The sequence below is a fragment of the Tupaia chinensis genome, unplaced genomic scaffold (genome assembly GCF_000334495.1).
Source record: "Tupaia chinensis unplaced genomic scaffold, TupChi_1.0 Scaffold143570_1, whole genome shotgun sequence".
Taxonomy (NCBI): domain Eukaryota; kingdom Metazoa; phylum Chordata; class Mammalia; order Scandentia; family Tupaiidae; genus Tupaia; species Tupaia belangeri.
In genome coordinates this window covers 430980-455201 of record NW_006203415.1, presented here as the reverse complement: position 1 = coordinate 455201, position 24222 = coordinate 430980, and the positions used below count along the sequence as shown (strand labels likewise).

At 42.2% G+C, this 24222-nt stretch overlaps 1 protein-coding gene across 1 annotated transcript in view; it reads left to right on the top strand.

Moving 5' to 3' along the window:
- The window catches only part of ST3GAL6 (ST3 beta-galactoside alpha-2,3-sialyltransferase 6), a gene marked incomplete in the record, with an annotated part of 79830 nt that overhangs the window by 43947 nt on the left and 11661 nt on the right, over positions 1-24222 (top strand). Inside the window, 4 exon segments of the mRNA XM_014582275.2 lie at positions 3779-3878; positions 7696-7773; positions 12354-12457; positions 14557-14620. Of these exon segments, the coding sequence (XP_014437761.1) occupies positions 3779-3878; positions 7696-7773; positions 12354-12457; positions 14557-14620 (346 nt within the window).

Sequence of the window (24222 nt, the reverse complement as noted above, 5' to 3'; positions counted from 1 at the left end):
GCAATCCCTTCTCCTTCATTCTCCTCTCAGGATCTTGGACACGCACGCACACACTCCCGGCGTGAGTTTTAAGCCACCAGGTCCGGGACATGAACTGCGGTCGACTATGTGGGAGTCCAGCGACATAGCCATTACGCTAACTGCTGGTTCCCTATTTTGAGTCTCAAGAGAAGTGGTGAACATATGCTTTTTATGAACTTCAGTGCTCCACACAACTAAAGAGAGGGAAAAAATGTTGCCAAGATTGAGCTTAATTTGGTGTGTGCAGATTTTTCATAGATTGGGTTACATATTATACATGAGTCCTGCTCGTCATCTTTGCCTTTTGTCCACATTTGAGATGAATAATTGTCATGCAACTTAAAGTTTGTAAAGGATATTTTAGGGTCTCTGGTTTTAGGAGCATCTGCAGCTGAAAAACTGGTTTCTATTATGTTTAGTATCCAGATCTTGAAACTTCATTTTTTTTTTTTTTTTTTTTTTACATTAGAGGTAAGTCAAAGGGCTCTCTATCTTTTTAAAGCAGTACTCTTTGTTAAATTCTTTTTTTTTTGGAGAGGTTTTTGCTCTACGGCGCGTGCGCTCACCAGACAGAGAGAGACGGAGAGACAAAAAGCAGGAAATAACCCCTCAGGGGGGATGGCCATGCCGCAATCCCTTCTTCATTCTCCTCTCGGGATCTTGGGCACGCACGCACACGCGCCTGGTGTGAGTTTTAAGCCACCGGGTCCGGGACGCAAACTGCGATCAACTACATGGAAGTCCAGCGACATAGCCATTACACTAACTGCTGGTTCCCAAGTTTTTTATTAAATTATATTATTAAGAGAGAGTTTAAGCCACCGGGTCTGGGACTTGAACCACGGTCGACTATGTGGAAGTCCAGCGATATAGCCATTATGCTAACTGCTGGCCCCTCTTTGTTAAATTCTTAATAGTTTTCCTTTGAGTGTTTTGATTGCTCAAAGCAACATGGTCATTTTATTTACAGAATTATGATAAGAAAACTTTCTTTGTAGAAGCTTTTTCCTGTGAGTAAGCAGAGAATCCATAGGTGTTTCTCACAAGGATATCCTGGTTGGCTCCAGTTGACTTTGCAACCTGAATATCAAAAACTTTGAATTGACAAGCCTGTGGTGTGGTAGTTAAGGTGACTGGATTCCACAGGCTGACCGCACAGCTTGAGTTCTAGATCCAGTGCTTGAGAAACATGGCAGAAACCTCTGTGTGTGCCAAAATCCTAAGAGGAGAACTGAGTAGGAGGGATTGCAGTGTAGCCATCCCTTGGGGTATGCTTTGACATGTTTTTTCTCTTTCTCTCTCTGTTCCTGGCTAGTGCACGTGTCCTGTGACAAATTTAAAAAAAAAAAAAAATAAAAAAAGCTTTGAATTGCCCATGAAATACAAGAGAAGTGGCTAAACTTCCTAAACTTTTTTAGGTAGTCTATGAACCTATCTTAAGAATGGGTTTATTTTTTTGAAGAAAAAAGTATGTGCTCTTACATGTCATTGTTTTTGAAGAAACTACATATTATTGAATAAAAAGAACAAAACAAGAGAAATCTTACCTCTGTGCTCTATAAAATAATATGTGAATGGCCCAGAGTTTGTTTTAGGGGATAGATAAGAGGGTCTCGACTCTTACGATAGCTTAGCATGATTATGGCATTTGTTATGATGACCCTGCATTACCAAGAAAAGCTTAAATTATATTTAGTAAGTTGTACTTATGAAAGCAAGGGAATTATTTGTTTTCCAATTTCTATTTGAACTTATTTGCCCTTAAGAGGTAGGCGCATTACTTTATTTGGAAATGTGTCCTATTAGCTCACACCTTCTATACTGCATTGCTCTGAGTGAGGTGAATGATTTGGATAGAAGGGAGCAGAATGGAATATACAAGTGTTCAGATAAACCAGAAACTCAGAAGGAGAGGCAGGGCTATAGTACACCTGTTTAAAGTCCATGCGTTGAAGTAGAAGACCTGTTATGGATCTCTATGTATTAGATCTGTCTTTTACATTACATATAAAAGTGGGAATTTTTTGTCTGAAGTAAAAGGGGGAACTAAACAAATGTCTTAGAGGCTTAAAAATATATTCTATGAAGATTTTCTTTTTTTTTTTTTTTTTGAGAGGCTTTTGCTATAGGGCGCGTGCGCTCGCCAGACAGACAGAGAGAGACATAGAGACAGAAAGCAAGAAATCACCCCCCAGGGGGGATGGTCACGCTGCAATCCCTTCTCCTCCATTCTCCTCTCAGGATCTTGGGCACACACGCACATGTGCCCGGTGTGAGTTTTAAGCCACCGGGTCCGGGACGTGAACCGTGGTCGACTACGTGGGAGTCCAGCAACATAGCCATTACGCTAACTGCTGGTTCCCAAGATTTTCTTCCATTTACATTATAGAGAGGGTTTTGTTCAATTTACTGTCCGTAAAGGTGCAGTGAGTGACACTGGCTGTGTAATACAAAAACCGAACAATAGTCACCTGCATATAATTGTGCTGTGATGTTTAAAAGTCAAATAGGCGCATCTAAAAGTGTATAAAGTTTGCGAATGTGGAAGTACTTCTTGGTAGGTTTTTATTTTTCCTATTTTTCAAAATTAAAAAAAAAAAGGTCTTACAAAAAATATATACTGTATAGGGCCAGTCAGAGGTACGTAAGGCAACTGGATCCCACATGGCCAACTGTGTGGTTCAAGTCGCTGACCAAGCAACTTGAAAAGCATGCTAGGCATGTGTTCCTGTGTATCCGAAATTCCAAGAGGAGGGAGAGATGGAAATTGCAGTTTAACCATGCCTTATGGGGGATATTTGCTCTCTTCTCACCCCACCTTGTCTATCTCTCCAGTAAGTGCACATACCCTCTGGCAAATTAAAAAGAAATGAAATGCTTATTCACATATTAAAGCATATATTTGTATTTATTTAATTATTTCATGAGATTTAGAAGATAAGTACTCTCAGCAGTCACAGGTCTCTATCGTCCCTCAGAGACCCACAGGTCTCTATCTGTCTGTCACACAGGCATGTGCCTTCCAGGTAAGGCGAACCTTGGTAACCAAACCCTGACCTTTCCTATGGCTTCCAGTATTACAGAGCATTGAATCATGCAGCAGGGTCAAGGCACATCTTGGTTTGCTATTGAAAGGGAGGAAATCGTTATTCTCCAGTGTTTTGAAAAAGTTTCAGATATGGAATAGTGTGTAAAATTTTGTTTTGAAGGAATTTTTTTCTTGCTTGCTTAACATAAGAAAGAAGTGGGAAAGCCCTTTGTTTTATTTTTTTTAAAGAATCATTTTATTTTTAATTATTTTATTATTTATTATCATTATTTATTTATTATTTTAATTATTTATTTATTTACTTATTTATTTTAATTTGACCAGAGAGAGACAGAGTGAGAGAGAGAGAAAGAGAGAGGGAAAGTGATAAAGCAAGTCACCAAGTCCGGGACTTAAACCATGGCTGGCCACATGGGAGTCCAGTGCCCTTGACCACTGCACCACCTGCTGGCCCAGCCATTTGCTTTAAAACTGTGGAGCTGTTGATTGGTCTCAACAAGCATGGTGTTTTTTGATTCACTGATAGAAGAAGAAACAAAAAAGTTCTCTTTCCACATGTGTAGTGGGTATTTCTAAAATACAGACCTACATAATTTTCTATTCTTCCCTCTGTATGTGTTTCTCAGTGATACTTGCATTTGAGCCATTATGGAAATCCATGTCTATAAAAATCTTACCTTTTCTCTGGACCTCACTTCTGTGTTTCAGGTGGGCCAGCCATGAAAGGGTACCTTGTGGCCATTTTCCTGAGTGCTGTCTTCCTCTATTATGTGCTGCACTGTATACTATGGGGAACAAACGTCTATTGGTAAGTTTCAATTTGCTATTATTAATTTATTTCTAATAATTAATTTAATTTATTATTATTATTATTATTGTTTTAATTTGATGAGAGAGAGAGAGAAGGAGAAAGTGAGAAAGCAAGATGCCAGGTCTGAGACTCAAATTGTGGTCAGACATGTGGGAGTCCAGCTCCTTAACTACCATGCTGCCTACCAACCCCTTATTTTGCTATTTAAAAATAGCTTGTGGCAGGAGGCATAATAATTAAGGTCCTGGACTTCCACGTGGCTCACTGTAGTTTGAGTCCTGGACCCAGTGGCTTGAAACATGCTGGGCATGTGCATGCATACCCAAAATCCCAAGAAGAAAATGGAGAAGAGATTGCAGTGTGGCCATCCATTCCAGGGGGTGATTTCTTGCTTTCTGTCTCTCTGGCAAGCTCACATGCCTCATAGCAAAAATCTCTCAAGAAAAAGCTCCCAAACTAGTCTTTCAGACACAAATTATATTAAAGGGACTGACTTAAAAAAAATCATTGTAGTTAGTTGAATTCTTCTACCGTTCTATTATAAACTGAGGTTTTACTGTTCTAGAAACCTATGCCTTCTACCTCTAAAATCTTGAAAACCAATAATCAACCCCTTCTTTATATTATTTTCCAGTAAAGTGGTGATATTTTCCATCTTTGGGATAAAATGTTATTTGTATAATAGTTCATCTTTGTGAGTAAATGGAATGATTTTTAAACTCAGTGTGATATTTGACGTTTAGAGCCTAAAATGCTTAGGTAAGGGCTTAAAAAATTTTTTTAAGTGATTTTTGCTATAGGGTGTGTGTGCTCGCCAGAGTGACAGAGTGACAGAAGGTGAGAAATCACCCTCTCGGGGAATGCTACACCATAGTTTCTTGTCCTCCATTCTCCTCACGGGATTTTGGATAGGCACACACATGTGCCTTATGTAATTTTCAAGGCACCAGGTTCAGGACTTGAACCACTTGGTTGGCCAAGTGGGAGTCCAGCGCCTTACCACTGTGCCACCTGCTGGCCCCAAATAAAGGATATTATGAGCAGCCTGTAACCTGGTGGTTAATGCAGCTATATCAAATATGGCTGATCTCTAGGTTATAGTCCAGGCCTGGTGGCTTGAGAAACATGTTGAGTGCATGTACATGTGTGCCCAAAATCTCAAAAGGAAGAGAAGATGGGAGAGAAGGGATTGCAACATGACCATGGCCCATGGGAGTACTTTCTCACTTTCCTTCTTGCTCTCTGTCTTTCTCTGGGAAGCATATGCATCTTCTAGCAAAATTGAAAAAAAAATAAAAATTAAAAGGGAATCAATGCTTCTCTCTTTAATTTAACCACTGGTCGAATGAAAAATAATCATAATGTTTTTCATGAGAGGAAGGCAACTTGCCATTGGAAAAACAACAAAACAAAATACAACAAAACCTAGTGCCAGGTATTTCAGGCTGTTGGCCTATGTAGTGAGCTAGAAAGGTCTGAAGCCTGATTATACACCAAATGGGGCTTACACCCCACAGCTTTATCCCTCCATCTCTGCCACATCCTGTCTCTGTCTCATACTTACTAGTGGGAGACCAAAACATAAGAGAAAGCAGAAAGCCTACTGGAACGCTGCTTATCTACAAATCCTGTTGTTGGTCACAGGGAAAATGACAAGATAATAGAAGGATCTCTGAGTTCACCACAGTCTTTTGTCTTCAGGATTTGAGGAGTGCGTACATTACTCCTAAGCTAACACTTTACTGCAGTCACAGAAATACTGTGGGACATTACCCCAGTGGGTGCACATGCAGTCAGCTTGCTTCCTTAACACTGTTCAAGGCACGTAACTGAGAGAGAGTAGTAGAAAGCCCCCTCCCCCCCAACACCCAATGGGCATGGTCACCCCATACTACCCTTTTCTCCGTTTCTCCATCCTGTCAGGATTTGGGGCACATGTGTACACAAACCCGGTGTGTTTTTTTAAGCTGAAGGGGCTGGGACTCCAACTGTGGTTGGCCTTGTGGGTTTTGGCTACCTTAACTACTAGGCTACAGGGAAGGCCCTGGCTGGTGTTTACAAAGACAATTATCTGGCAGCTCTGAAACCTAGTGGTTGAGGGAACTGGATCCCACATGGCCAACCAGGGTTTGAGTTTTCACTTGTGGGGCTTGAGAAACATGTTGAGTGTGTGTGCACGTATAGCCAAATCTCAACAGGATGGAGAAATGGAGGGAAAAGGATTTGTACACCTATTGTGGGGTACCTTTCTCTTCTTTCTCTCTCTCTCTATTTGGCAAGCACACATATTTGCCCTCTGATAATTAAAAAAGAATAAAAACTACCCAAAGTTTGACTTCATAATATCCTAAAACAGTTTGATTCTTGTGTCTTAAAGACCTAATAAGTTAAATATCTCACTCCTCATTTTGTCCTCTGAATATAATTCAGCTTTATAGCCAGATGTGGTGGTCTCCTATATATTTTTTTTACATATAAATCAAGGAATCCTTGTCATTTGTGGTATTCACAAAATAAATTTCCCTGATGAAAACTTTTCTTGCCTCATAGTTCAGAAACCTGTCAGTTCTAATTTGGGTTTTGTCAAAAGAAAAAAAATTGAAAATAGTATTTATCCATGAAGGTTTGGATGCTTTCCTTCAGTTTGAATCTTGTGATTATAGGAGAAATAAATTCGTTTTCTCTTTATATTACTTCTTCATATAATTGATAATTATTAATAGGTTCTTGTTTGTCTGTTTTTTGAGAGTTTTTTTTCTATGGAGTGGGCACTCATGAGAAAGAGAGAGATGAGAGACAGAGAGACGGAAAGTGAGAAATCCCCCCCAAGGGGGGATGGCCACACTGCAGTTTTTTCTCTTCCATTCTCCTCTTGGGATCTTGAGCATGTAAGCACACATGCCTGGCATGAGTTTAAGCCACCAGGTTCGGGACTTGAACCTCAGTCAACTTTATGGGAGTCCAGCGACATAGCCTTTACGCTAACTGCTGGTCCCAGTAGGTTCTTGTATTAAGCAGTTTCTTTTTTCCTGGCTAAGTCTGGACCCACCCTCCCCCCGCCCCCTTTCTCCAACTTCATTTTTTTGCTGCTGTTGTGCTCTGTCATGTTTCACAATACCCCTTTAAATTGTGGAGACAAGTCCTCCATTCAGGAGACACACAGGGGCCTAATCCATGCCAAGAATAGAAGAAAGTTAGATACAACTAAAAATACTCTAATCTGGGGCTGGCAGGTGGAGAGGTGGTTAGGGCACTGAACTCCCATACAGCTGACCACAGATCAAGTCCCAGACCTGGCAGCTTGTTTCTTTCACTTTCCTTGTCTCTCTCGGGTCAAATTTTTAAAAGAGGGTAGAGTGTGATTTCAGTCCTCAGAGTCCCCATGCAAGGGTCTAAGGAGCCTGCTCAGACTGGGTGTTTCTGCAGTGTTTGCTGCTGATTGTCCCCGTATGTGACTGGAGAACCTAGATAACTGCGAATATGTGGAGTGAGTTTGATTTCTCAGGCTCTCAGGGGCTTCTCAGAAATGAGGCTAGTTGTTTTCGCCACGTGCTAAACCTAGCTCTTTTCTGAGGGTCCTTTCAATCACTTCCAGGTACTCAGTCACCTCAGCCTTTTCCATAGCCCCCTTGCCTTAATCTGGAAGCATGTATAGGACTTGGAGAACGGGGGTCAAACCTCAGGGGCTTTTGGGAGGACTTTCCATTCCCTTCCAGAAGGCTCTTGGGGTGGCGCTGAGGGGGTTCCAGGACCTTTGTTTCCCTCAGAATGGGCCTGATTCTTGTCTCTGACTGACACTATTTTTGTCTCATAGGGTACCACCTCTGGAAATGCAACAAAGAAATAAGATCCAGTCTTGTTTATCAAAGCCAGCTTTTGCCTCGCTCCTGAGGTAAAAATACACAAAACACTGTGGCATACAAAATGTTAAAAATTTGTTTGTAATCACTTTCCACACTTGTTTATCTTTTTTCATACAAGTCTTAGCAATATAAAGTGGACCCCCAAGACTCAAGGAAGAGCTTGAATATCCTGCCTCTTTTTGGGCTTTTAGTCAGAGCTCTGCATATATTTTTTAAGAAAAGCATTGAAGAACTCAATCAAACCAGTATTCTTTCCATACAGGTGAGATTAGAGAGGTCTATTTGTGTCTGATCATAAAAAAGTGAATTGTTCTTTAGGGTTTTACCCGCCTCACCCATCATTCCCATGTTATTTTTCACCCTTATTGTATGGTTTCTTCCCCCTTTCCTGTTGGTTAAACTTTATGACTAGAAAATTTCCATGACTTTTGCCAACTTTTAATGAACTCCGTCGACTATTATCATGACTAACCTACATAGAATGCAAATAATGATTGTTCACCGTGGTTGTCAGGACGTGCAGAGAATTCTCTGTACTATCCACAAATGTTATTTTTCTGCATTCCTTGACTTTGACATATTCCTGGTCCAAATGTTTTTAGATAACAAGATATACATGCCAGTCTAGTCTAGGCATGTTCAAATATATAAAACAAGATGTTCAGCATTGTTTTCTATGAAGCATGAAGAATTCATATTTTATTTTCTTCCTGTTTTCTTTGTTTATATCACAGTACCTCTCCATTACTGGTCCGTAGCCATGTAGGGCTCCAGATCCCTTTTAAAAATCAGTCAACTTTCTGGAAAATGCCAAACATGAAAACCTGTTTAGCATGTGATTACAGGTGCACCACGGTTGGTTGTCGTCTACCCATCATGAGTATCTGTCCAACTGGGACCCCTGCGAAACTAGAAGAGTGTTATGAAACTTTCTTGACCATGACTCACAGTGAGAAATACATTTTGCTTTGGAACCTAGTACACACACGTTTTGACAACAAGGAAATACCTTTTATTCTCACTACTTCAGATACTCCGTGCTGTGTTCTTTTCATAAATATGCTGTGATGATGATGACTCACAAAATCAATTTTATGAGCCACATGTGGCTTGTAGACCGCAGATTAAGATGCTAGTCTACAACCAAAGTATTCTGTGACCATGGTGAACAAAGGTGATTTCTTTCTGGGAAAAGCTGGAAGGGTTAAAGTATTTATGCACTGCTCAGCCGCAATAAGCAAGAAGTAGATGAGCATTGGGCATGTGAACAGTTTTCTCTGAGGGTGCCTTGGAGCACGCATAAGGCCACTTTCTCAGAACTAGAAGAAAACAGTAGCAATCAGGAAAAGCTCTGTTCCCAAACCTGGAGCCGTTATTTGCAGTGTAAGGAAGATACCTTTTTTCAAGTTATGCTTAGGTGTGGATTTCAGTTTTGTCGTATATGGGTTAGTGATCTCAGACAAATTACTTCACTTCTCATAGCTTCAGTTTGTTCATCTATATTGATTAATAGGTATTACCTATCTTTCTGGCTATTATAGGAGTAACAGTCTCAGAAATGTAATATAAACTATAAATTATAATGTAATATAATGCTATGAAATACAGTAATTATTACAGGTAAGTCTGATACTTATTGAGCCCCTGCTATGTGTGAGACATGGCACCAAACAGTTATTTCATTTAGAAATAAAATGTGGGCCCAGCAGATGGTATAATGGTTATGTCACTGGACTCCCATGCAGTTGACCATGGTTCGAGTCCTGGACCTGGAGACTTAAACTCATGCCAGGTGCGTGTGTGTGTGCGCGCACACCCAAGATCCAGAAAGGAGAATGGGAGAGAGGGGATTGAGGCATGGCCATCCCTCTTGGGTGGTGGGGGGAGGCTGATTTCTCGCTTTCTGTCTCTCTGTAGCTCTGGTGAGTATACGTACCCTATAGCAAAATTCTCTCTTAAAAAAATAAAAAGAAATTGAATGTAATTCTTAAAGCACTAGGTCTGAAAGTAAACATTAATCGTTAATTTCCATCATCGTCACTTGAAACAGCTCCAAAGAATACAGACCTTCATTGGTCTCTAGATTGGCAATTATCTCTGGTTCAATTTTCTGAGGAGGATTCAGAATCTCTTAAGCATTTTTTCAAGCTTAAGAGTGATCTGATGTTTCCTCTCTTCAAGGCAGATCCTGTCCTTGGGGATCAACACTAATATTGAAGTAACCTTTCAAGGTTGTTTGGATCCCTGAGGCTATGTTACTGTTACAGTTGAAGCTAGGACCTGCACAGTATCTTAAGCAGGGTGAGCTGGTCTCTCACCTCATTTCCTCTGCCTGAATGTGATGTGAGTTCGTAATTCAGTTCTGAAGATATTAAGCTCCTGTGACTTGTCCAAGTTTAGTGGCTCCTGCGTGACAAAGCCATGGTAAAACGAAAGCTATTTCGCCCTTTCTCTGTTGTTCCAATTTTTGTAACATTTTTTTTTTATTTACTTTTTGTTGTGCTATAGGGTGCATGCGCTCGCCAGAAAGACAGAGAGAGACAGAGAGATAGAAAGTGAGAAATCACCCCCCAGGGGGATGTCCATGCCACAATCGCAATCCCTTCTCCTCCACTTTCCTCTCGGGATCTTGGGCACGCACACACACGTGCCCGGCGTGAGTTTAAGCCACCGGGCCTGGGACTTGAACCACGGTAGGCTACATGGGAGTTCAGCGACATAGCCATTACACTAACTGCTGGTCCCTTCATTTCCAATTTCTCACAGCCCTGTGAAACCCCAGTGTTATTCTGACCTCCACCTGAAGTTTTTGGGCTAAGGAAGTAGAAAGCTGGCATGGCAGGCAAGGTGACACCATGCGTGGGTATTGTGGTAAGGATCAGCTAGGTTTGTCCCACAGCATGAGAGTAGCATCCAGTCCTTTTTGGGGGGTAAAAGTGTCATTTTTTTAAAAAGGAGAGGGTCATACCCTATTGCAATTCTCTTGCCTCTGTCTCCCAAGGTGATGGGACCAAAGTATATGCCATCATATCTGACTCTTTTGGACAGGGTCTTGCTGTGTTGCCCAGGCAAACCTCAAGCTCTCAATCCTTGCTCCTCAGCCTTCCAAGGAGCTGGGATGACAGGCACACACCGCACACTTTCAAATGCAGGCCTCCATGTAGCCCCCGCCATTGGAGCAGCAGTGTCTTACAGTGTGCACCTCTGCAGCTGAGCTGAAAACAGCACTCTAATGATGAGTTTTAGGACCCTTTCTCTTTAATAATTGAAAACACCTTTTTTTTTCTTTACTTCATTATCGTCCCATAAAGAATTGGTTTGGATTCGAAGTTCATTCAGTCATCTATTAAACATGAGTTGCTTGCTTCCCCTGAGTCAGACACTGAAAGTGAGAAAAAAAACAGAGGCTAAAGAAAAAAAAAGAAAAGAAAAAACAGAGGCTGTTTTTACCTTCATCAAAGTTTCCCTCTTGTGGGATATGACTGGGTATCTTCAGGGCAGGACAGGCAATGAGAACACAAAGGCCCTTAGTTTTTGTACTTGAGTAAATTTTAATTTAAAGACTTCAGGAAAGAGTTGAATTCTAGCTTCATCTAACTTGTAATATATTCTTGTTTCCATAGTTGATGCAACTTCGTACACATGGTACCACTAAATTTAGGAACGGCTTAGCACCAATTACCTTATTAATTTCTTTATTCTTCTTTTTTTAGAGGTTTTTGCTGTAGGGCGCGTGCGCTCGCCAGACAGAGAGACAGAGAGATAGAAAGCGAGAAATCACCCCCCAGGGGGGATGGCCACGCCACAATCCCTCCTCCTCCATTCTCCTCTCGGGTTCTTGGGCATGCACGCACACGCGCCCGGCATGAGTTTTAAGTCACCGGGGTCTGGGACTTGAACCACGGTTGACTATGTGGGAGTCCAGCGACATAGCCATTACGCTAACTGCTGGTCCCCTTAATTTCTTTATTCTTGTAAATGGTTATCATTTTATCACCTTTTGCTCACCTTCTGGTCTATAAAATAATTTTTTGGTCTGTAACATAATTTTGGTTCCAGTACCTGAAAAGTGTTTCCGTTCTGGTTGTGTAGTTCCATTGCATACCCCATTCAGTATATATATATATATATACTCATATATATATAAATATATATCATATATATATATATATACTTTTTTTTTTTTAAAAAGGAGATTTTTGCTATAGGGTATGTGTGCTCGCTGGAGAGACAAAGACAGACAGAAAGCAAGAATCACTCCCCCAGGAGGGATGACCATGCCACAATCCCTTCTCCTCCAGTCTCTTCTCAGGATCTTGGGCACACATGCACATGTGCCCAGAGTGAGTTTTAAGCCACCAGGTCTGGGACTTGAACTGTGGTTGAGTACATGGGAGTCCAGTGACATAACCATTACACCATCTGCTGGTCCCTCAATGTCATATTTAATACTATTAAAAGCTATTCAAAATTTTTCAAAATAATCGTTGCTATATATATAGTCAGTATAACAATAGGAATTGTATGTTACAGTCATTTTCAGTTGTGATGTGAAAGCCTATAAATGCAGCGGGCATTGGCAAACTCATTCTTTATGCTTTCCTTCTAGGTTTCATCCCTTTCACCCTTTTCTGTGTACAGGTGATTTTAAAAAGCTTGCTTCCTTGTATGGTAGCGATAAGTTTGATTTGCCCTATGGGGTAAGAACATCAGGTCAGTAGTAATCTTCTTACGCTTTTCTGTTAAATTTGAACAGTGTTTGATAAGAACCCCATGTAATATAATTTTAAGGTCTTTTAAATTTTCTGCTCTCTAGTGATTCCGAGGGAGATGATTTGGGGATGGGGTAAAGGGAATTAAATTTTAAAATATAAACCCCCATTCCTTTTGAGGTGGTATAGAACCAAAGAATAAAGAAGGTAGATTTTTGCTGTTGATGAGAAATTGATTTTTATTTTTGTTCTGCCATTATGTCATTCATGCCTTCTTTATTCCAATTTGGAATGATCAGAATTAACCTGAGGGCTAACTACTTCCCTGCCTCCCCATTTTTCTTTTTTGCCTGTGAGTTTTATTTGGTTTATTTCATCAATAAGTTTTAGCTTTTTGATTGTTTAAATTAATCAATGGATATTTTATTAAGTTTTTTATTAAATTATATTATTAAGAGAGAGATTTGTACTTTTTTTTTTTTTTTTTTTTTTTTTGAGAGATTTTCACTGTAGGGCGTGTGCGCTTGCCAGACAGACAGAGAGAGACATAGAGACAGAAAGCAAGAAATCACCCCCCATGGGGGATGGTCACGCCGCAATCCCTTCTCCTCCATTCTCCTCTCGGGATCTCGGGCACGCATGCACACGCGCCCGGCGTGAGTTTTAAGCCACCGGGTCCGGGACGTGAACCGCAGTCGACTACGTGGGAGTCCAGCGACATAGCCATTACGCTAACTGCTGGTTCCCAAGATTTGTTCTTTTTGTACAAACATTTTATTTACTTTTCTTTTTAATTTTCAGATTAACTTCATATTTTATATGAAGTTCCCACCATGATGTATACTATATATATATTTTTTTTTTTTTAAACAGAAAACTTTACATTATTTTGTCTGTTAAGTGTTTCTTCCATTTGCCCCTCCTACCCAATCCCCTCCCTTACAGTCTCTGGTATCTACACTTATCTTCTCTACTATAATATCTTCAGATCTTTCCATTTCTTTCATAAAGTACAGATACTCGGTATATATTGAGTGGGGATATACAGTGTATATCTTTAAAAGTCTGGCTCACTTCACTCAACATTAAGTCTTCTATATTCATCCACTTTGAATCAAATGATAAGGTCTCCTTGTTTCTTATAGCTGAGCAATATTTCATAGTATATATGTGCCACAGTTTTTCAACCCAGTTACCAGTTTTTGGACACTTGGGTGGCTCTATGTTTTGTTTAATTATGAATAATGCTGCAATAAACACGGATGTGCAAGTATCTTTCCACCTGAGTGTTTTCCTATCCTTTGGGTAAATACCAAAGTTATCTTCTAACAATAAAACATCTTTTCTTCTGCTTGTTGATAATTGATTGGCCTTATATAGCTTTGAGTTCTAGACTTTTGAAAAGATCTTAAAACCCACCAAGTGACAGAACTGCGGTTTCATGAGTTAGATTTTGCTTATTCAACTGTTTGGGTTTTCATGTTTTTATTTATTTATTTTTGTACTTTAAAAATATTTTACAATGGATTCGATCATTTAATTGGTTTAGATTTCTTATTGATTTCTACTCTAATATCAGTTTCAGAATCATCTGATATTGCTAATTTCTAGATAACTTTAAAAAATTTATTTCTGAGGGCAAGGGGAAATAATCTTGACATGGCATCACCTTGCCATGATCCTCCCCGAAGCCTTCCAGCTGGCCAGGAATATGGGCACAGCCTTGGGCACTCTCTTTGTGTTAGGTCGACCTGGGATCTGAACCACAGTCCTCCTCACATGGCTGTAGCATCACACAGTGGTGTCTTACTGCCAGAGTCACTGCAACTGGGCCTGAGTTACTCTTTTGTAATCATTTTTAGATTATGCATCTTATTTTTTTCAGGTTTTTTATAAAGTGTACCTAGAGCATTTTCCCACTTTGCATTTACCTCTTGAGGAGGACTGACAAATTGTAGTTCTACCATTGGATTTTTACAGAATAAACCTAATGTGGCCACATCATTTGAAATATGTTGTGGAGGAGGGAACAAGGTAGCTTATTATTACTTAAGAAGTCATGATTATCATTTAATTCATGATACTCTATTTGTTTTCTAGCGGAATATTTTCGACTCGCTCTTTCAAAACTGCAGAGTTGTGACCTCTTCGATGAGTTTGACAAGTGAGTTTATTTTCATACATCTGTCTGATTTTAGCTTTAGCTAAGTTAATTCAAAATGTGTAGCCCAAGTGATGTAAAATGTATTTACTCATGGAAAATTCTACAGCATTTAGGCGTAACTGAAACTTCTGGTAGTTGCTTCTGTGATGCTTGCAATAAACAAACTGCAAAATTAGTTTAGAAGCTGCGTAATTGGTTAGCTTATATGTTTCCAGTGTCTTGAAGATGAGCAGTTCTGGTCCCAAGTCAGGACATTTTATACCACTTTCATCTTTTCCAAGTTGTTGTTTCTTGAGAATTAACTTCATATCCCCTGTTAATCAGTTCACAGCCTCCCTTCAGGGGCTGTGTCCCAAATCTAGCCATACAGATTCCACACCACTTGTGTGGAGTCTGTTTCATTGACTGAAAGAGGGGTGAATATTGGATTTTGGAAGTGGTTCTCTTCATTTCATTCAGAATTATATTTGAATTACAGTTTGCTTGGGTACACACACATTAACTGACTCCAAAGATAATTTAGCTTTTAGAAAATTTTGTTGTCAAGTTAACCCCAAGGAAATTGAATTGCCAAAAGTAGAGTTCTTGGCAGGTAGGCATAGTTTACAAATGTAGACTTATTCCACCACGTTTTAAGCTACCCCTTAGAATTTGGCCAATGGGTCAGTGTGATTAAATGGGTAGTCATCCACAGATGTCTGCTCTCCATTAAAAAAGGCAAATGGCAGAATTTTCTCCCTTGCCCATGAGAACAGAAGTGCTGATTTTTGGGTGCAGAACGTAGAAACAGTGGACGGAAGTGTGAAAATAGATACAGTTTACAGAAAGGAGCCAGGGAAGCAGTGTCAGAGTTTGCCTGGATTTAATCTCATTGTTATCTGTTGGGAATCCAGATTATTGAAGTATGGATTATGTATGCGTTGGTTCATTTCAGCTTGTCATAATTTATAATCTAAAACTATGCCATCAATCTAGTCCGTTTGAATTTTGATTACATATCAATAGTGATGATATTATTTCTGACAATTTTATATCGCCCTCCTTTGTAGATTATTATTTTGTGCAGACCTTTAGAACGCATGATTACATCATGTCTCTAACTTGGTAAATGGAGAAGCTGAGGTTAGGCAACATATAGTTTGCTAGAGCTGATAACTGCCGGAGCTAGGATGTGAAGCTAGATAGTTCTAACGCCAGTGCCTGGTTGTCCGAGTTACAGGCAGTGGTGTCTGGTCCTTAAATATTTGCCGCAAGTATCTGCAAATATTTATAAAGATTGCTAGCCCTTTGAATGTGAGCCACTGTCTGGATTCTTGATGGTATGTGACTAGAAGTTTTACTCTTGCTAGTTTTTAATCTTAAACTAAACTGTGCATAATTTAGTTGATTTCATAGCCCTTTCCTTGACAACTGTTCCTCCTTTTGATCCGGCTCTTTCCTCTCTTCTTGCTGACTTAGTTTTCCTATTTCCTGCCAGTTTCCCCCTTGGTCACTGAGTGTGCCCCCACTCCCATCATCAGCCTATGTCCATTTTTGAGCTGATCTACTGGGAGTGGGTGGTGAGGAAGGACTGGAAGTTGTGCTGACCGCACAGCAGTCCTTTAGTCTGAAGCTGTCAAGAGTCTGAAGTGGAGGACATGTATACTCAGAGAACCTTTACCTCCAGAGCGAATGGCAGATAACTCCACAGGATCCTCGCAGAATGACTGCAGGGCTGCAGTTTCCCAACGTCACAGGTGCTCTTTCAGCACTACTGAATTGCTTGTTTGACTTGTAAAAATTTATTCCCTAGAGACTTCAGACAATATTTTAAAAGTAGATAAGAATACGGGACCAGCAGTTAGCGTAATGGCTATGTCACTGGACTCCCATGTAGTTGACCGTGGTTTGAGTCCCAAACCTGGTGGCTTAAACTCACCCTGGGTGCATGTGCGTGCGTGCCCAAGATCCCAAGAGTAGAATGGAGGAGAAGGGATTGCAGCGTGGCCATCCCTCCTTGCTTTCTGTCTCTCTGTCTCTCTCTGTCTGTCTGGTAAGTGCACATGCCCTATAGCAAAAACCTCTCCAAAAAAAAAAATAGATAAGAATATATTTATGACTTCATTTCCTATTTGTTTAGCACTTTTTTATGATAGAGTATGTATGTGCACACACATGTGCAAGAGAAGGGGGATGTACCCTTAACAGAGTCTTGCCATGCCATGATCCCCCCTTTTTCAGCCCTGTAGTTCCTCAGGACCTTGGGTACTTGTGTGAAACTGGCCTGTTTCCAGGCCGACCTGCGTATCCATACCCACAGTCAGTCACGTGGCCTCTAGCACTGCAGTCCGGTTCACCAGTCTGCACCATGTGGCAGGGCCTGCATTGCACTTAATTTTTTTGGAGGTGTTCTACATTACATGTAATATATTTTACATGTATTTTAAGTAAGTCTCTCTATATTTGGCAGATGTGCACTGTACAACACAAGAGAGAAAAACAAGCTGGGCTCTGGCTCTGCCTGAGTAATATGTTTTATTTCTTTTCTTTTTTCTTTTTATTCCATGGTCAGAGGGCATGTGTGCTTGCCAGAAAGACAGTTTTATACACACACACACATATATATTATCAGTCTGAGTTATATATATATATATATATATATATATATATAGAGTGTGTGTGTGTGTGTGAGAGAGGGAGAGAGAGACCCCTCCCATGGGGCACGGTCATGCCACAGTGTGTCCCCCTCCATTTTCCCGTCCTGTTGGGATGTGGGGCATGCAGGCACACATGCCTAGCTTGATTGTTAAGCCGCTGGGGCTGGTATTAAACCATGAGAGATCTGATTCTCTTTACTACTAGGCTGTGGGACTGGCCCTACATTTTCTATAAACTCCAGAGAGGTAGAATTTTCTAAACTGCCTTAACGCTCCCTCTGAGTCAGCCTTGTTTGTGACCGTTTGTCTTTTTGGCTTAGGGGAAAGTGCCAAATCTTAGAAAATACATACTTGAGAACAAGCTTTGTTTCTCTGGCAGAGAATGTAGACCGGTGTTGGGGAGGGCGTCCTCCCTGCTCTCCTGGCCTGCGAGCTGGGAGCTGGCCCCACACGTCTGAGAAGAAAGGCTTGTGGGTGTGGGCTGGCTGGCTTGTTGTGGGTCAGTAGGTCAGAGAGGAGGGCTGAGGTGAAGAGTTGGGAGCAGCCCTTTTAGGGTCCCCTCCTCCTCTTTCTGCCCTCTCCATGGATACTTACGTAGCCACGGGCCTTGCTCTCTGCTCTTCCCTCCCTGCTTATGCTCTACAAGATGCTTGCCATATTTTCGAGACAGCAGCTAAGCACAAATATTTTCCCCACCTTCAGTTCTCCCTTATCCTCTTCATCCTTTGCAGAAAGGCTCACACATTTTGTTGTCGTTTAAAATGTGAATGCTTTAAGAGTCAACCAGATACAAGTTCTAGTTTTGTTCAGATCTCTTGTACAGCAAGCATAATGCCCTAGGTTAGAGTAGATTCCGCCGTGAACAGGGAAACTCAAAATATCAGTTGTGTTTACAAGACAGAGGTTTTTCTCTTTCTTACAGTTTTTGTGTAAATGAAGTTTGCAGGTTAGCGTTCCCGAGTGGCCCCGTGGTTCTGTGACCTCTGTTCTGCCTGTGCCTGTCCCTTAGTACATGGCTTCCCTCTCATGTTCCAATAGGATGATTGGAGTCCATCAGCCACATCGTCATTCCTGCCATTGGGGAGAAGGAAAGGGCAAAGGGCATGCGCCCCCCCCCTCCCCAACACACACTTTGTTTAAGAACATCTCCCAGGAATCACTTATAACACTTCATTATACTCAGTGATGAGCTGGAGCCAGTTGGTGCCACCCTGTGGGAGCCACATCTCTTCCCAACTCTATCTTCAGTGCCATGAGGTAGAAGCTACATTTTTCAGCCTATTGTCCAGCAAGGTGTGGCCTCATGATGGCTTAATCCTATCCAGTGAGATTTGATCCGTGGTTGCTAGTAAATTTTAATAACCTGTTCCTGAAGGAGGGGGAGGGACAGGCCCTGGTTTGTGGGGTTTGCTAGTTCCATGGTTTAAATACTCTGGCTATGGGGCCAGCGAATGACATAGTGATTAAGGTGCTGGACTCCCACATGGCCCACTACAGTTCGAGTCCCAGACCCGGTGGCTTGAAAATCACACTGGGCACATGGGCATGCATGCCCAAAATCCTGAGAGGAGAATGGAGGAGAAGGGATTGTGGCCATTCCCTGTGGGGGGTGATTTCTTTTTCTGTGTCTCTCTCTGCCTCTCTAGTGAGTACATGTGCCCTATAGCAAAAATCTCTCTCTTAAAAATATATAAATTATATATTCCACCACTACTCAATTCAATCTCCCGCCTCAATGGCCTTTATTCCAGGTGACTGTCTATCTTTGAAAACAATGAGGTCTCAGGACCAGCAGATAGCGTAATGATTATGTCGCTAGACTCGCACATAGTTGACTGCGGTTTGCGTCCCAGACCCAGTGGCTTAAAACCGATGTCGGCCACGAGTGCGTGCTTATCCAAGATCCTGAGAGGAGAATGGAGGAGAAGGGATGGTGGTGTGGTCATCCCCCTTGGGCATGATTTCTTGCTTTCTGTCTCTCTCTCTCTCCAGTGGGTGCACACGCCCTATAACAAAAATTTCTCTTCAAAAAAGAAAGAAAACAGTGAATTCTCTCTTAAGGGACAAAGGAAACGTAATTATTGAGGGACTAGTAGTCTTTATCAGAGGTCTCCATGTTTTCCATGGTCCCCATCTATTTCTGTAGCTGATCATTTCCAGATTGTGGAGTCAAGTATGTAACTGCTCTATAACAACCAAGCGCAGTGCGTCTTCTCTGTACACTGTCACTGTTGACCTCTCGTGGACTGAGGTTCCTCTCTTCACCCTCCAGAGCACAGCAAACTCATATTTAGCAAACCTCATTTTACTTAAGACAGAGGATAATTAAGGGAATTGTATCACCCAAAAAAGAATTTTAAAATATAGTCCTGTTCCAAGGCCCACCCCTCCTGCTGCCTGTGTAACTCTGTAGTATCATCCTGACCCTGGTCCTAGGCCTGTTGCTTTTTCCTCAATGGGAGTATATCCTCCCACAGCCCCGAGCAGCAGAAACCCTGAATCACAGTCTCTCTGGTCCCACAGGCAAACTCCCTACCCGCAACCTCCTACATTGCATTGTGAAAGAATGCCAAATTTTATGAAGAATGCTTCAGCCCTGCAGCAGAGGTGGTTACACAGTAACTCAACATGAATGTCTTCCCTAAGGGAAGTACCTGCGTCCAGCCAGTTCCCAGCTCAGTGGAGGGGATATATCGAAGTTGCCTGTTTGCTCACTCAAGCATAATTCATTATGTTGACATCAGCAGAGCTGGGTTAGATTGGCTACCAGCCAGGGCCAGAGCATGCCTTTGGAAAACTAAAAACAACTCTGAAGGAATTAGACACTAGCAGGGCACAGTGTATTTATTAAAAAGAGTCCTACATCTGGAAGGGTTATCAATGTCTGTGTCCTTACTCCGAACATCCTGCATGGTTTCCTTACGTTGCAGCATGCGCAGCCAGGAGGAAAACTTGAGGGTGAGGGGTAGTTGTGATTCTGTTCATCAACAAAGTGAGTCGTGTGTGGTACACATGCAGAGAGCGGCCACTACCTGTTCCCTAGCAGCTCCTGTGGTCAGATGTTGGGCAAAGATATAGAAACCATAGTATGCACAGCAGAGGAAATGGTCATATGTCACAGAAAATAACAGCATTCAAGATCTCAGTGATTTGTATTTCTTGAAAAGGCAAGTTGAGATCAGACAGGTCAGGTCACTAGGCCAGGGTCCCAGAGGTATGAAGTGGTGGAGCCAGAACTGGTAGCCAGGTCTACGATTTAAACAGAGCAGGCATCTGTTATCTCCTGTGGGGCATAGATAAGTGGGTTCAGCTTTGTAAGTTTGTGTTCCAACTTGTAGAGTGGGCCGCTTGTGGCAGGCAGATGGTGAACTGCATGACTCCACGGGCTGTCAGTTCCTACACACGGTTATCTGTGTGGCTCTCCCCGAAGCAGGGCTGTGCACACTCTACATATCCGTGTGCAGTGACTCTGGCTGTAGGGCTGAATTAGTGCTCCGTAGTCTCAGGGCTCCTGGATAGCTTTTCCGAGGCGCTGCATTCCTCTGAATTGCAAGAAGACTGCAGCTGCTTTAATTTTTTGTCATTAACATCAGTGTCTAAGCAGAAAGAAAGGGGAGGGTGAAAGGAAAGTGTTCTACTCACACTATTCTTTTTCCAGGGGCAGAATCTTCCACAAGCAGCTAACTGACATTCTTAACATCATATTGCCCAGGAATGGGTGACCTGGCTACCCCTGCACCAACCACTGGCAGAGGGAAGGAACTCAGCACTGTGAGCTCACGAAAGCAGGGCTGTGCTAGCAAGGCATGCGGTAACGGATGTTAGAAATCTGACCTGCAGGAGCTGCCTAGACTGTTAATGTTGAAAGTGAAGTGACATTTAAAAACATAGACGGTGCCGTCAAAAGGAGAGATAAACATCAGAATGCTTTTGGCAAAGACACATCACAGATGATTAGAATAAGCAACTCAAGTTTACTTTCTCTATATTGATTGTGTTGACATTTCCTCCAACATGGAGTAGTGATTCTGGGTTTGCCTGACTTTATGTAAAACATACCTTTCACCTGGAGAAGTTTAATTTCTCATCACCACTGTTTTAGCAGCTTTCAGGTTTTCCATTGCCAAGTTCAGGCACTGTGAAATAACTGTTTTCTGGGTGAGCAGTTTGGGGGCACGTAATTTTCCTGTTTCTGAGGTGGGGGACAAAAACAGCAGGCAGGGACCTACTTCCTCAGACACTAAGTAGGAAAATTGCCTCCACACACCATAACGACCAAATCGACTCATAAAATGCACAGCCCATGAACCAGGAAGTATTTTAGATGGGACGATACAGAGGTATAAATATTACTAGTCTTAACCCTAGGGACTCAAAAGTCATGAAGCTAGTTGTGCATGACAATTGTGTTAATTAAATTTGGTCACGTTATACAGTTACCCAAAGAAGGATAGAGAAGCCAGGAACACTGGCCAAGTGGATGAAGCCAAAGAGAGACTGAATCAGTCCTTGGTACTATGTGGTGCCTGCTGGGAGAGGGGAAATGAGTTAGGAGTGTAGTTCTGAAAGCTTGTCTGTACCACGCCATACTCCCCGAAGCCATGGTGGATAGGAATACTAGCTGCAGATGAGGTGTTACTGCCGAAGATTGGCCCTAGAGATATACACTAAAAGTGTCTAGCACTGTATATGTTATTCAGAAAAATGTGTGGATCCTTAAGGATGAAAAGTGAAATTACAGGGACCAGCAGTTAGTGTGATGGCTGTCGTTGCCCTGTGGGGGGGGGGGCGATAGCTCATTTTTTGTCTTTCTATCTTTTTCTGTCTCTCTAGCGAGCCTGTATGTCCTATAGCAAAAATCTCTCTCTAGAAAAAAAATAATTATTACCTACTTAATTAAAATATTCATCCTCAGCACCAGCAGCCAGCATAATGGCTATGTCGCTGAACTCCCATGTAGTCGACCGTGATTCGTGTACCGGACCCGGTGGCTTAAACTCACGCTGGGCACATGTGTGTGCGTGCCCAAGATCCCACGAGGAGAAAGGAGGAGAAGGGATTGTGGTGTGGCCATCCCCCCGGGGGGGTGATTTTTCACTTTCTGTCTCTCTGTCTCTCTCTGTCTGACGATTGCACCTGCCCTATAGCAAAAACCTCTCCAAAAAAAAAAAAAAGTGAAATTACATTGACAAGGTTTCCTTGTAAAAGTATTGTAAGCTTTTCTTATAGTAAAGGCCTTTCCTTCCTCCTACCTACCCCCTATAAAGCTGACAGAGAAGAAAATAGAAAGTGAAATTTCTACAGATGTGGTTACATTGAACTGTAGAGTCTTTGGAATGGGAGTTCTGTTGAGTGAGGCAATGTCTGCATGCCATCTCTCCATTCTCCCCAAACCCTTGAATCTGATGGGACCATGAGCAGGAGGAGGTTGGAGAGGCTGAGCACAAGGAATGTCCTCTCTTAGTAGCTGGTCTGGTGATTCTGTAGAGATCTGCCTGTCACTCTGGACTCTCTATTGTCTCTTAGGTGTCAGTAGGGTCTGTGGCAGGAGCTCTAGGATCTTCAGCTGGAGAAGGCACCTGGACGCCTGCATGGTATGACAGGTGGCAGCTAGCCTCTCATGCCATGATGCTCCACCTAGGGGAATGCCCATCTCTCGTCCAGTCTGACAGAGGCAGTCTTTTGTGAACACTGAGATCAACCTGGCATGGCACTGCTGAATCATGTTATGGAACTGGCTGCATCTGGGACTGAGCAGAGTTTCTCTTCCTGGGCTTAACTTCAGAGATTTGACTTGTGGGTCAGGAGTCCTTTGCTAAGGTCTCTGGGGGGGATTCTGGTAGCTTGTGCTCCTGGCCCTTGCCCCTGCATGTTTGGTGTAGCTATACAATGTCTGACTAGGAAATTGAGGCACAATAAATGCTAGAGGCCCTTGGCATAGGGCAAGGCAGCCCCTTCCCTCAATAGGGGAGTAATCTCCAGCCTTTGTTGGAGGGGGGGTTAGAACGGGTACCGTAGGAGCCAACAGGTGATATGTCGGTTAAGGTACTGGATATCACATGGTTTGAGTCCCAGAACCAGTGGCTTGAAAATCATGCTAAGTGTGTGTGAGCATGCTCAAAATCCCAAGGACACTGGAGGAGAAGGGATTGTGGCATGGCCATCCCCTCTGGGCGTTGATTACTCTTTCTTTTGTCTCTCTCTGGTGAGCATTCATGCCCCATAGCAAAACATTAAAAAATAGAAAGTTTTAAAAAAAAGGTAAAATTTAAATAAAGTAGAGAATGAGTATCATAATCCTACATGTTCTTTCTCTATCCTCATTCTCCTTATCTTATAGGAGCAGCTGCTAATTCTGTCTGTTCTTAGCCACGTCCTCCCCAGTGCCCAGCTTGCTTAGTACCAAGTGGGGCAATGGAGCAAGCTGCAGGAGGTTCAGCCCTTGATCTGCCTGAACTGACCTGAGGTACTGGAAGGTCAGGCAGCTGTGAGTGTAAGATCTGTGCCCTGCTGTAGCACATTCTTGGGGGGGGGGAACCTGTTGAGGAAAAGGTAATCAATACTCTCAGAGGGAAGAGTACATTCACCAGTGCTCTCCTCTCAGCCATACTGCCGGGCCACAGCCCTGAATGGAGAGCCTTCGAGAAAGCTAGTTTTCTGGCATTGCGATCCAAGTCCAACTTACGTATAAACGCACCTAGAGTTACTTATTATTTTTTTTTCTTCACAAAAAAGTGGGAGAGTTAAAAAGATGAATGTTTAAAGAGGGTCTCGCCATGATCCTCGGTGATCCTCTGCTGCCAGTTAGACAGTACTACAGGCAGGCAGCACCATGCCCAGCCTGCTTACATGGGTCCTGGAACCAAATGTGGGCCTCACATGTGACCCAGCCTTGATTAGTGGCACCTCTTGAGCCTCTACAACCACCACAGCCAGAATGAGAGATACTTTACTTCCTTAGTTAAA